General features: G+C 38.8%; 1 protein-coding gene across 5 annotated transcripts in view; it reads left to right on the top strand.

Annotated features, from left to right (window-relative positions):
* The window catches only part of LOC112573886 (protein FAM135A-like), a 34,977-nt gene that overhangs the window by 12,185 nt on the left and 9,102 nt on the right, over window positions 1-13,690 (top strand). For all 5 annotated transcript variants that reach the window (XM_025254553.1, XM_025254548.1, XM_025254551.1 and 2 more), the window contains 10 exons: window positions 34-83; window positions 240-395; window positions 2,258-2,331; window positions 5,605-5,759; window positions 6,047-7,655; window positions 7,929-7,988; window positions 8,424-8,527; window positions 9,260-9,351; window positions 10,428-10,525; window positions 12,717-12,868. In XM_025254553.1, the coding sequence (XP_025110338.1) occupies window positions 34-83; window positions 240-395; window positions 2,258-2,331; window positions 5,605-5,759; window positions 6,047-7,655; window positions 7,929-7,988; window positions 8,424-8,527; window positions 9,260-9,351; window positions 10,428-10,525; window positions 12,717-12,868 (2,550 nt within the window). The remainder of the gene's footprint in view (window positions 1-33; window positions 84-239; window positions 396-2,257; window positions 2,332-5,604; window positions 5,760-6,046; window positions 7,656-7,928; window positions 7,989-8,423; window positions 8,528-9,259; window positions 9,352-10,427; window positions 10,526-12,716; window positions 12,869-13,690) is intronic.

Here is a 13,690-nt window from a genome sequence, read left to right as displayed (position 1 = left end):
TCAACTTAAAAAGACCCAATGTTGTCTGTGTAGAACAAAAGGATTGCCATTCTCGACTGAGCAGTGTCATCATGAATCTCCAGGTGTGACCTTTCAACTCTTTGTTTATATAGTTGTGTTTGTGTGTGTGCTTGCATGCTTGTGTAACCTGAAGACATGAAGAAAAAAAATGTAATTATCCAGGAAGATGTAATAAAAAATGCGATTTTTGTTCATTAGCTTTTAAAGATGCTTTGCAGAGTCTAGATGATGAGGAGGATCTGATCCAGACAGCAATCACGGATATAACCCAACTGTGTGCCGAGAACGTCATTCTTTGGGCTCAGTTCTTGGAAGCTGTCACCTTGCGGACAGAAGTGCATCTTCTCTTGGCTAAAGAACATCACAACTTGCGAGTGAGTGTTCACACAGATTTCGTGTGCTGTCCAGTTAACAGTGTGTTGTCTTTGACATCTTTGTGAACCATCATAATAATTTGCAGCAATATGAATGCATTTTGTTAAAGAATATTGCTGCCCATGATTGCTGGAGTTTCTTTGTTTCCTTTTGTTCATTTTTTGTAATGGCCTTTCTTTCTCTATACATTTTTGTTGCTTTTTTTTTTACTGTAAATAAAGAAGCTAGCTTATATCTAAAATTCTAGATGGATTTTATTTTATTGATAGTTATTTTACTGACATATAGTAGGGCTGGATTATATTCCTGTCTTTTCTTGGATATTCATAGATGAACATTTGTAGTTCTTGAGCAACTTGTCTAATAGGAGTACTGGCAAAGTAGAAAGAAATAAGTTTCAGTGACTATACTCCACTATTGATATCGCATAAGAAAACTTATAAAGTTTATTTTTAATGTCTTTGTTTTGTTGTTTTTCATGTCTCATGTTTTATGAGATGAAGGATTATATGCTCCAAGGAAAATTTTGTTTTAAATGTTCGTAGACATTTTTTTTTTCTTTTTTTAAATTTCCTCTATTTTGTTGATTTCTGTGAAAGTTATGCACCTATTTTCTGGCCAATTTCAGAAAGCCAAACAAAGCAGACATTTTTTTCTTTCATAAATAATGAGGACTAGTTTTAGTAATGGTGGAATCTATCATCATTTCTTTCTGATAATTGCAGTTGTTTGGAAGAGACAAAGATATTTGCAACATACACACATGTAGTTAATGCTTTAACATAATTTTATCTTATTGCATAGCTTTAGTATAGCTTTCTAGAGTACAGGTTTAATATAACATTCAAACACATAGCTTTACTTATTTACTAGAACTTTAGCTTATAGTGTATAGTTTTACTACAAGGCTAGCCTCTGTGGCTGTTTCCTTGATGTCCCTTTTTCCCTTTAAACCCTTTATATCCTTGACATGTCTCTAGTTTCTGTACAGCTGTACAACAGTAACAGATGTGACACTTTAGACTGTGTGCATGGAGGTATGAAAAATTCAAGTAGAATTTCATAACACAGTTTCATGACCACCATGCCAGGAAACCTGTCTGGGTGTTGTCTTAAGTAATTTTCTCATCATTGCTTAGGCAATGTTTCCCTTGTACAGGAAGGATTTGTAAGTGCAGTATTGTTTTTGCAGGTACAGTTTGCTATGATTTGTGAATAATAATAAACTAGAATATCTTAGTATTCAAGAAAAATACGAATAATTTTACAATTCATGCTATCTGCTTTTGACAGCTATAGTGTAGGTGGCTTAGTCCAAATGCTTGTTGCTTATAGAATGCATTGAATGCAAATTTACAAGGGTGAAAGAAGTGTTTCAATTTAAAAGCCTTTTACCAGCAGCTAACAATACTACTCCCTACACCGACAGTGTTAATTGAGTTACAGTATAATTATATCCAAGTTTAGCTTGGTAAAGAAGAACCAGGCAGAAAAAGTTATGAAATTTCTTGCATCCTGATAGTCATCCCACCTGTTGCACCTCCCCCCTCTCCTTTATCTGCTTATTGGTATTATCTACATGTCTTCACAAAGCATGATACTTTCAGTTCTTTGTTACTTGGTTTCTCTTTATGTTTTCTGTATCTGTCTTGTATTAGTCATCACCATTGTTGTTTATCCTTTCATCCTTTTTTATGTTGTTTATCTTTCTGTCCTTTGTACGCTATCCATGTCTCGTTCTTGTCTCAAGCACCAAGAGCTCGCTCCTTATGAGTGTGAGTATGTGCTATACAAATCTGGAGTTTATTATTATTACCTGTAAGCCTGATCTCCATAGCAACATGCATTGATGTTCTCTTAGGTCAGACGGTTTGCAGAGGCCTTCTTCACCATGGAAAATGCCAAGTCAGCATGTTTGGCCTGCTATGATCCTGGGTAGGATTTTTGTCTCTTGTTTTGGCTTATTTCTGTTGTGTACATTCAAATGCTTTCCCTTATTAAGTTAATCAGCAATTTTCTTGCTTCTTACTCTGGAAACACAGTGGCAACAGATTAGTAGTTTTTCTTTGTGTACCTGCTATTGGGCATGATTACAGACTTAATATATGTGGGAATGGGCATGAATAATGACTTTTATTTAGATTATTAGCAACTAATCTATCATAAAAATTTTAAGTACTAATATGTTCACATATTTAACAATATTGTTGGTGATATTACTAGCAGAAGCTATTGTCACAAAATACCAATGGAAGTGTCATTGCCTCAAATAGATTTTTGTGGACAGCACACCTGGTGCTGCTGTCACGAGTACATTATCAACTTGATATCAATTATAATGCACTGCTGTGATTGTAACTTGGCCACATTAATGAGTATATCATAATGTACTAGTGTAACTGTATCACAGTGATGAGTATATTGTGTACAACTGCATATAAGCTAGTGCAACTACCATGAAAATGTTGCCAAATGTCTTAAGTCAACATCACAGTCTGGGATGACATTTACAGATACATGTAATATGAAGTCTGCTGCATGCATGGCAACCCTAGACGAAAAACAAGAATTGATTTACTTTTCCAGAAGAACTGTCTAAATGTTTATCTCAGATCCGTCCTGTTGATGTCTGTTGCCTTCCTCGATGTGTGAAACCCTTATGTGTCACAAGCATGTCCATCACATCCTTAGCTTGGGCATTCTGCTGCCACAATTGTAAATAGCTTTAATACAGCTGTGAATAATCAGCATTTAAGAAGGCTAAAGGGATCTCTAACGAGATATTAATATTATCAGCACTCATGAATGAAAAAGAAATTCAAGTTAATTAATTGCTTTATAATTGTGGCAATGAATAAGTCTGGTTGAACAAAAAAATTCTTCATATTCTCAAGATTACTCAATATATTCTCAGTATTCTCCTGATGTTACTAACCCTTATTCTCTGGAGTCATTACTGTTCTATAGTGATCACCCTTTAGGGTCAGAACACAGGAAGGTTTCACATTGTTCTTCATTCTTCATCTTTGTGACTATTTCATGACCTTGTTTCAGCGCAATGAGTCTGCCTATGGCTGAGATATTGTGCTTTATAAATTCTCACTTATTAATTTGCAGAGAATATAGATAAACGAACTATCAGTAAGGGGAGAGTATCATAAACAGGGGATGTCAGTAAGAACAACATATCTATAAGAAAGCAGAGAATATCAATAGTCAGTAAGAAAAACATCTGTAAACAAACAATACAAATAAACAGAACATCAGAAAAAAAGAAGAGACAGTAAGCAAAATACAAATAAACATAATAATGTCAGAGAATGCTTATAAATAAATGGAATATCAATAAGTAGACATTATAAATAGAATATCCATAAACAGAGAAAATAAATGGAATATTAATAAGCAGATAATTTTAATTAACATGTGTTCGTAAGCAGAAAATATAAATAAATGGGATATCAATAAGCAGAGAATATGAATAGTTGATCCATCATTCATCCCTTGATTGGTGACGTAGTGACGTAGTAAGGTGGCGGATGGGTGGAACCTACTTTGTCTTCGGTCTTGCCTGATGTGTTATTGTTGCTTCCCTAGGCTTTGCTGTCAACTTTAATTTGAAGCGTGCCTGGCTGCGACAGCTTGGATATGATGCTCTTTCCATCCTGGTGACCTCGGTTTCGGTTCTGTTGTGTGGGAGATGATCAGTGGTGACCGTTCTTTACAGTTTCATTTTCACCTTCGATCAGTGGAATTGTGTGACATAGTTCTGCTTCAGACAGATCGTATGGGTCTATGTGAATCTCTGTGATATACCGATTTGAGAGTGAATTTTCTACGAGTGTGGTGCCTACAGGCCGTAGTTGTGACTCTGTGGTCTTCTTATACTTTATCAACATTTATTTTTGTTTGTGCTTCAGTACCCAGTCCGCTGCGTTTCTACGTCATTGTACATTGTCGTCACTGATGACATCACCGCATGACGGAGTAGAGACCGAACTATAACACTAAACCACTTCATGCTGAGCTTTTGAACTGTGTATATCCAATACCCGGTTACTGGCAATTGCTGCCCTTTCCGTCCATCCGACTATATCTCGTATGTCTTGTGTCACGTGTCATGGGACCTGTCTCATTGTTTATCCACTACCGCTGTACTATCATTGTAACATTGTACTGTCAACATGAATGAGTTAAGAGGTGGTCATCGTGAAGTTTGATAGTGTGGCCTGTATCGATCAGCTATGTACAGGTCACAGAGATACGACCACAGTGCATGTAGCTCAGCACTCGTCAAGAGGACTGAAGACTGTACTGCAGGGCCAAGCACCTGATGATCTTACCCTTCATTTTTCCTACAATGCCCATGCGAACACCTGTTTTTCCTTCTCCTGATTTGTGGACCTGTGTTTGTGAGTGGTGTTCATGCGCTTTGCAGCAGCAGATCGTCTCTCGCAACTGTGGTCCTTTTTAGCCGTCGGATCGTTTGATACTAACTTTCCTTTTGGTTTTCTGCAGCTGCTAATGTGGATTTTATTGGTGTACTTTTATGTAAAATTTTGGCGCATTGAGCGTTTCTCCATGATGCGGATTTTGCGCGTTATAAAGCCCCATCATCATCATCATTGGTACCAGTCTTCAGGTAGGACCATATCATAGATATGGATAGCCATGGCAGTTGACAATGCCTACCACTTATACTTGTTTTGGGTAATAGTGAGCAGGTCCTGCAAATGGTGACCAGTGTCCACTACTTTATGTTTGTAAACCATGAATAAATAGAATATCAAAAAGAAGGAGAACATCGATAAGCAAAAAATTTAAATGGAATAGTATTAAGCAGAGAAATATAAATAGAATATCAATAAACAGAAAATATGAATAAATCGAATAGCAGCAAGAAAGAGAATATCAACAAACAGAGCATGTTTTGAGGAGAATATTGTGTTTGAAATGACATTTGATATTTTCTGAAAGAACTTGACAAAAAGAGAATGCTTTGTGTCAGATTATGAAACTTGCAATCTTCTGACTACTACTTATGCAACCACCATTGTGCACTCATATGCACTTGCATGCACACACACATATATGTCAACATATATTTATATTACAGTGCAGAAAAAGGTCAGTGTTGTAAAAACCTAGAAATTTTCAGCATGACCATGAAAGTCCTTAGTATTACCAGGAAAAATTGCCTTTTGACAGCATCCAGGGTCATGGAGAGCTTGCAAACATCGTTAGGACATCAGCCTACTTTCAGCAGCTGCAGCCACTGGTGGTTGAATGCGCTGAGCTGGATGGGGACAACACAACCTTGCCCATCATATTTGAGGACATATACCATGACATAAGGCCAACAGGTACATGTAGGAAATATATTAGAGGGGTACTATGCAGCTTTCTGTGATCTTGGATAGATTACAGTGTGTACAAGATAAATTGTAAGTTTTATGTTCAGTGCATTCTGAAGAAGAGCATAACATGGTTCTAGCCAGAGTATTCTTTGTTCACTGCCATTGGACAAGTCACATGCAGGTGTCATGTCTAAACAACAGGATGCGTTGCATTTCTAGTGAGTAGCTATTGTACATTTTTGCAATGATGATTTCAACACTCTGAAACCACTTCTGATTCAATCATTTTTCAGAAATCTCCATGAGTAACCAGTTAAGTGAAGCATCAGACTCTGCAGAACTAGCAGAAGGTCCTCGCCCAAAGTCTGACTCCAACTCCTCCTCCTCTGCAACCTCACAAAATGGAGATAGTGTCATACCTCGACCAAAGACAAGGTTAAAGAAAAAGTTCATCAAAAATATCAAACCAGAGACCTTCAAGCGGCCATCATCTTACTCATGTTCAGAGGTGGAGAAGCAAAAGATTGACAAGGGTGGTGGAAAATTTGAGTCTAAGGAAGAGAAGGAAATTGTGACGTTGATTGGTTATCGTAAAGTGCCCAAACCTGATGGGGTTGGCTCCAGAGCAGTGCTGCTGGGCACCTTAAGCCCCATGCAGAAGACGCTAGATGGGGCCCAGCTGATGGCATCCCCATCTCAGTCTGTTTCTTCTTCCTCCATGCTAGTGCGACCTTGTTGGAGTCGCAGCAGCACCACCTCTCTCCCCGAACTGACGGACTTATCCTTGTGTCAGGGCACCGAGGCAGCTATGGAAGGTACATCTGGTGAGGGGACAAGTGAAGTTTGTGAGGTAGCAAGACATGACAGCAAGTATGGTGTAACTAGCGGCATTGACAAGAAGGAAAATCTGGCCATAAAGCGTGCTTTGTTCAGATCCAACCGTGCAAACACAGCACCTATAATGGAAAACGATGGGGCAGGTGTGGATGGCTTGGAGAGCCAAGGAGGTGGCACAGAAGCAATATCATTGCTTCCTCATGCTAGCTCAGCACCAATAGAAACATGTCATCAAGAGCTTCATGCATGCACCCTTCAGGGTGGACAATTGGAGCCTAGCGGCTTGCCTGAGTCTGGGACAAAGCAAGAAACACTAGACATGACAGATAAAAAGCTTACAGTGCCTTCTCAGGAATCCTTCAGATCCCAACTTCCAGACTCTTCCAACAAAGATGATTTCAGTGATGATGAGACCTGCATAGCTAATGGTTATGATAACTTAATTGAGCAAGGATCCCCCAGCTGTAGTGAAGACTCTGGCATCAAACTGTCTTCCACCTCGCAGCCATCCATCTGTGATAACTTAGAGTTAACTGCTCCTTCTGATTCCAGCAGCATGAAGACAGGGGTCAGTACAGCTCTCTCACAGACTGTCTATTTTAGTGATTCTGACAGCAGCAACAACACCCTGCGAAACATTGCTCTTTTGCAGCATGACTTTAATCTGTGTTCTTTAGCAGATGCTGGACCAGATGTCAGTGCAGGGCCAGACATCAATGCAGCTGATGATGCTGAGAGAAAAGTTACTGTTATAGAACTGCTGCGTGAAGAGTATGAACGATCGCTGAGACAGAAAAGTGCATCAGATCCACCATCTGTGGACAACAGTCCTGTGCATTGTCAGCGTGCTGCCAGCGACACAGACATTGTGAGAAATTTGGAAAGTTTAGAGCTTGTGAGGCAGAGAGCACCGGAAAGTTTTTTGAGCCGACCTCGTACATCTGACGGCATTGGCCGAGAGAAAGCAAGGTTACCGTCCTCATCCTCAAACCCTGAACTGTCCCGCTGGGTGGATCAGGGGCCACAACCGCGTCTGGTGTCAGCAGTTGGTCACAGCACAGTAAAGTCAGTAATATCCACACTGCAAACCTGCAAAGAGATGGGGTGTGTGTGTCAGTGGATGTGTGAGGTGAATATGTATGTTGAAGGGGTATGTGTTTGCTTATGAGTGTGGGTCTGTGGGTGGATGCATTTGTGCATGCAAGGTGTCTGAGAGAGTGGGAGAAGTGAGTGGTCATTTTTGTGGGTATGTGAGCACATGCACGTGTCTACGCCTTCTGCCATGACATCATCACTTTATTTACCCTGTGTCAGCTGACATCATCACTTTTATTTCAGCTTTGTCAGCTTACGGGAGAGAATGAAGCTGTCACTTAACTATGCAGGTCACCTGTACAGGTGAGAGATTGATAGATTGTGCCATTGATACAGTTAGAGATTGTGCGAGATTGTGCCATTGGTACCTCAGTTTTCTGAACTTGAAGTAAGTTTTTCTTGATTCATTTTATTGGTCTGTACATGCACCAGCGCTTTTTGTTATTTAACATTTTCATCCAAAACAATCTATTAAAACTAAACTGAGACAGAAGAGATTCAAATAAATGTCTATAGACAGAGACAAAGGAGGAAGGGATGGAGTTAGACTTACAGTTTGGCATCATTGTACTTACAAGAAGGTCAGAGCTGATAAATTGGGAGAATGTACCTGAGAAAGAGGGATGTTCTTTTCCAACTTACTAATGGTATGTGGGTTCAAAAAGTAGATTGAAGAAAGACAACGCAGCATTATAGGCTGATAATGAATGTTTAAATGCAGTGCTTTGCCTGTCACAGTGAGTCGTCAACTCTGGCATCAGCTGTTCCATATTTCCAAACCCCTGATGAGTTTGAAGATGGAGATGGTCTACATCTCATCGTGTGTGTCCATGGTCTTGATGGTGAGCCCACTTGCTTAAATCATTCTGCACACGAAGATGACGCTAAACTTGCAAAGCACGAAATAAGCTTATTTTAAACTTGACATTTTAAATCTATAAGAAATAGGTATACCACAAAAAATACATGAAATCAACTTATTTCCTCAATCTATTCTGAACGTGTACTTTATTTTTGGTGAATATAAATGGTCCATCCAGAGGAATTTGGAAAAATTGTTGCCTTCTGATAGTCTGTTCCTGCAGGAGGTAAACTCAAAATATAGACAGATCGAGAAGTTTTTAAAATGTTACTCATGGTGATGAAAACATACCATAGTGCATCTAAGAGAGACCAGCTTCTGCTGATGGTGCTTCACCTACAGACCATTGGCATTTTTTTTGCAGAAGGAAGGGTTGTGATGGGAAATTTCTAAGCTTCCTGTCAAAGTCACTTTCTCTGTCATCTAATGGAAATGGTAGCATTTGAAAATTATTTAGCTAGCGCAGTTATTTATTTTTTTATGTTTCACGTTTGTGATAGTTGTGTAACAGATATTGACAGGTAGGTACTACTTGACTAGGGGGCAGGAACTTTATTTTCTGTTGTTAAAACTGACAGAAATCATCTAGTCCTTTATAATCTGTATATTGTTTAAGCTGATAAAGTTGTGTAGGTCTATATCACTCTACAAACGTCTGCTTAAACAAAGTTATCTGGTTCTGTTTTAGTTTGTGTTCTTGTTTGTGTTATAGGTAACAGTGCCGATCTTCGGCTGGTACGGACATACATTGAGATGGCATTACCTGGCTATCGACTAGAATTCCTTATGTCAGAGCGCAACCAGGTAGATGTAATGGATATAGTTTTCCTGGGATTTTATATCTTGCGATGGTGGTGGGAGTAAAGAAAGATTCTTGTGATATGGTAGTAGAATGAAAGATAGAGTGCTGAGATCAGTTCACTTGCTATGGTAACACCAACTGAACAAGGTTCAAGGACGATTAATAATATTATAATGAAATAAAAGCTTGTAATAGTTGTTATCATTATAAAGTCAAGAATCATAACTACAGTCAAATCTCGCTACTATGCCACCTACCGGGACCAAGCAAAAGTGGCATAGTAGCGAGAGTGGCATAGCAGCAAGGGTTCATAAAAACGGCTTTATTTGCTCAAATTACCCCTCAGTCCAAAGCTCTCAAGAATTGTCGGCTGGCGCACGTTCTTTCGGCGGATCTCATACATCTCGTTGTATAGTCCAGTGGTTCTCAAAGTATTTCGGACCGCGGACCACTTTACTTAATACAAATTATGGCAGGCCACCAAGCTCGTTCTTTGTAATTAAAATGTTTATACGAGGATTGCATCACTTTAAACATCACTTTGTTGACATATGACGACTGTCAGCCGTGGACCACCTGACTTATGCTTTGAGAACCACTGGTCTAGTCGATCGCACGCTTGCATCACTCCGGGCTTCCCGCTTCTCTGTTGTAAGAACTTCCAGACGGTGCTCCAAGCTAGCTAGGCTTCCTCGAATGGAACAATGTCCTCCTTGATCTCGTCCTCTTTGCTTTCCTCACTGCACAGCATCTCCTCCGCAATCTCCTCCATCGTGAAAGACCCGCCAGATGTGACGCGCTCGCGGAATTTCACAACTCGTGCCTTTACAATAGTGGCGAGAGTAGGAGGTGGCATAGTCAATTTATTTTGCATTGAATTTATAGTTGGGACCGAGCAAAAGTGGCATAATACCGAGAGTGGCATAGTAGCAGGGTGGCACAGTAGCGAGATTTGACTGTAGTAGGGGTCTTGTAAAATTAACCTGTTTCAATTCAATTTTTGTTTAATCTTGACATGCATCCCACCAGAATTGTTAGCACAGTAGGATTAACATGCTGCATTACTGGATGTTGGCAGCAAGACACTTTTGCTGACTTTGAGAAGATGACAGAGCGGTTGGTTGCAGAAATTCTTTCCAACATTGACATCTACAGCAGTCATGTGTCGAGGATCAGGTGGGTGTGTTGAGCTGTGATATGCCTTATAATGGTATGATAGGAAAGAGGAAACCTTAATACACGCAATCCAACAATCAATCAAAGTGTGGTCACTATAGCTGTTTTGACATTTACCATACAGTTTCATGGCCAGTGAATGTTGGGAAGTATGAGTATTCTTGATTTTACAGACTTCAGTATTGAATTCTTAATAACAAAATAATCTAGGAAAGTGTGTGCAACTTCATTTTGATCTGACAAATACAATTCATTTATGTTGTACTCAGCAAATGGTTAGAGGCACTGTCTACTAAGGAGAGAAGAGGGGGCTTAGAGGGAGGGAAATGACACAGGTTGAGTTGGGGGATTGTTATTAAAATATGTCTGAAACAAAGGAAAAGTAAAGTAAAAAGTACAGCGGCCCACTAAGGCCTGAAAATCACTCTATACCATGAATTTCAAATTTAAACGGTTCATTACAATTCAAAACTAAAATGTACTTTTGTGACAGTAGTATAGTAATAAGTTTACGTAAAATTACATACTTTGCAAAGTACAATAAAAATTACAAATAAGGAAATGCACTGCATTAATAAAAGTAAAGGATGAGGCATTGCTTGCACTGTGATGTAAAGACTTGGTAAGCGAGCATTTTGTACGAACAAGCAGTTGGGCATCGATAAAAAAAACTTGTGTGAAATCAATACTGGACTAATTAGCATATCTGGTGAAGTAAAAATCACTTTGCTGACATATGATGACTGTCAGCTGTGGACCACCTGACTTATGTGTTCGGCTCACAAGTGGTCCATAGACCTTACTTTGAAGAACCACTACCTTATATAACAGTTATCTGATTCCAAAACATGGCACAATTTTATACATTTTTTTGAAAAAAAAAACCCAGCTGAAAGTAAATATATGACTAAGTCATAGTTTAAGCATCAGAAAGCTGTTACAACCTATAATTTCTTTTATTTGGTTTAATTTTTATTATAATTGGGAAAATTATTGACGCAAAAATGTCTAATCAGGGAAGATTTTGAATTGATTACAGGTTTTAGATGAAAATCATTCTTGGTCTCTTCGGAGGAGATTAAAGCATCATTTAGAGCTAAGCCATTGCTTACTAAAGCATTTGATTGTCGTCTCAGTGGAGAACTAGAAATAACATGTCTAGGTCCTTTTTGGTGTTTTGAAATTGGTATATCAGAGTGTCATTTTTGTGTAAAGATTATTAGACTGTATATACAGTCGATTCCGGTTAATTGGACCACATTGGGACACAATCATTGTCCTAATAACTGGCTGGTCCGTTTGCGCAAACATGTTCTGTTACAAGATACGATTTGCTATACATAACATATTAACATGTCATTATGAAAGGATTGAAAGGATCTACATGATACACAGGATATGAATTACAATAAAAAAGTTCTTACCAAATTCCAGTCAATGTTTGAAGAACTTATCCAGTGTGATCTGACACATTCTCTTGTCCATCACTTGCACTTGAACAAAATCACCACAAACATCTCGTGCTCAAAGTTTCACAAAGTTTCCTTGCATTGTTTCACTGCAATTAAGTAACAATTGCAAAGCATCATAATCTTCATTTTCATCAAAGTGTTGAAAGTCATTATCGATGGATGAAAATACTTTGTTACTTTTTACCTGTGGAAATTCTACATTCCGTCATTAGACCAGATACTTAAAGCGGGCGACATAGGCTTTTTTTGTGCTTTTGCTCTCACGTTCTTCGGTCCAGTTAAATAGAATTTTGGTCCCAATAAGCGAATAATATTAGGCTTATGTAATGGGATTCGATCTTCAGGATTTGGCTCAAATAAGTGGCTGGTTCGATTAGCCGGTGGTTTAATTACCCAGATTTGACTGTGTATAAACATGAATGTACAATATTGTGTTAACAAGACTATTAGTGTTATCATATATATAGACACACAAATGTACAGACATACACTCTTGCTGTCACACATGGTAAAAATGCTCCTATGAAAACTTTAAAAAAAGAATTGCATTCAAAATGCATGTTTCTGATAATGACAGGGCATTAAGCACCACCATCCTGTGTAGAACTTGTATGGGTGTATGGGTCTTTGTTTAGTACTCGCTAGAAAGTTATAGTAGCTATCATATTTTGCATGCCTAACATTAGGTGTCTAAGGTCACTGTGTTGGGAACTGTGCAGCTTTGTAGGCCATTCGCTGGGTACCATCATCATCCGGTCAGCTTTAACCAGCCCCAAGCTTGCACACCTGCTGCCCAAAATGTATACATTCCTGTCCTTGTCGGGGCCTCACCTGGGGGCTTTATACAACAATAGTGGCCTTGTTAACATGGGTAAGTCATTGGTCTTAAGTTTTTCTTTGTAGAAAAGTCTTACGGAAGGTTGTGTCTGTGTATATGTGATGATGTTAAAAACAACAACAGTATTTATAGTAATGACAAGCTCTTGTCAAGCAAATAAGATTGAGATTAACTATCTCATCAGACTGCTGCCCTCACAGCCTTATCTCTTGTCAAGCAAATCAGATTCAGATTAACTCTCATACCACTGCTTCCTTCATAGCCTTTGTAATCCTAACAACCAAAGTTTTTTTGCTCTGCTGTAACCATACCAGCCAAACTTTTGTTGCTTTGTTGTAATCCTACCAACCGAGGATGTCTTTTCACTGTCTGCTTTTGGTATTCCTTTCCTGTTTGTCATCATCATCACCTTAGTACCTTCTAGCTCATGACCTGATGGTAGGGCGGTTGGTGCTGCAGTAACTAGAGAACTTGTCACCACTATGTTACTGTGAGATTGGGTGTCACGCATTTCTGTCTTGGTTTTGACATACTTTTCTCTGGACGTGACACCTGTTTACAGGGATGACCATCTGTGTTTTTTTTTCCAATACACATCCTGTTTGGGAGAGAAAGAGAGAGAGAAAAAATGTGTTTGTGTAGGTGTATGCATGTGTTTGTGCACAGAAAGAGAGCAAGAAAGTTATGATCTGAATGATGGTGAATGAATCTGTAAGATGCATTTGATGCATACTGAATAGTGTGTGCTCATGTGACTTCATATATGTAAAACATCCTGAGCCCAACTTTGTTGGTAGGGAGGGCTTTCTAATAAATCAACATTATCATTATTATGTACCAATCTGCCGTGTAAGA

Source organism: Pomacea canaliculata, linkage group LG10, assembly GCF_003073045.1.
Source record: "Pomacea canaliculata isolate SZHN2017 linkage group LG10, ASM307304v1, whole genome shotgun sequence".
NCBI classification, from domain to species: domain Eukaryota; kingdom Metazoa; phylum Mollusca; class Gastropoda; order Architaenioglossa; family Ampullariidae; genus Pomacea; species Pomacea canaliculata.
Note: the sequence above shows the minus strand (reverse complement) of the source record. Positions and strands in the feature narration are given on the sequence as shown.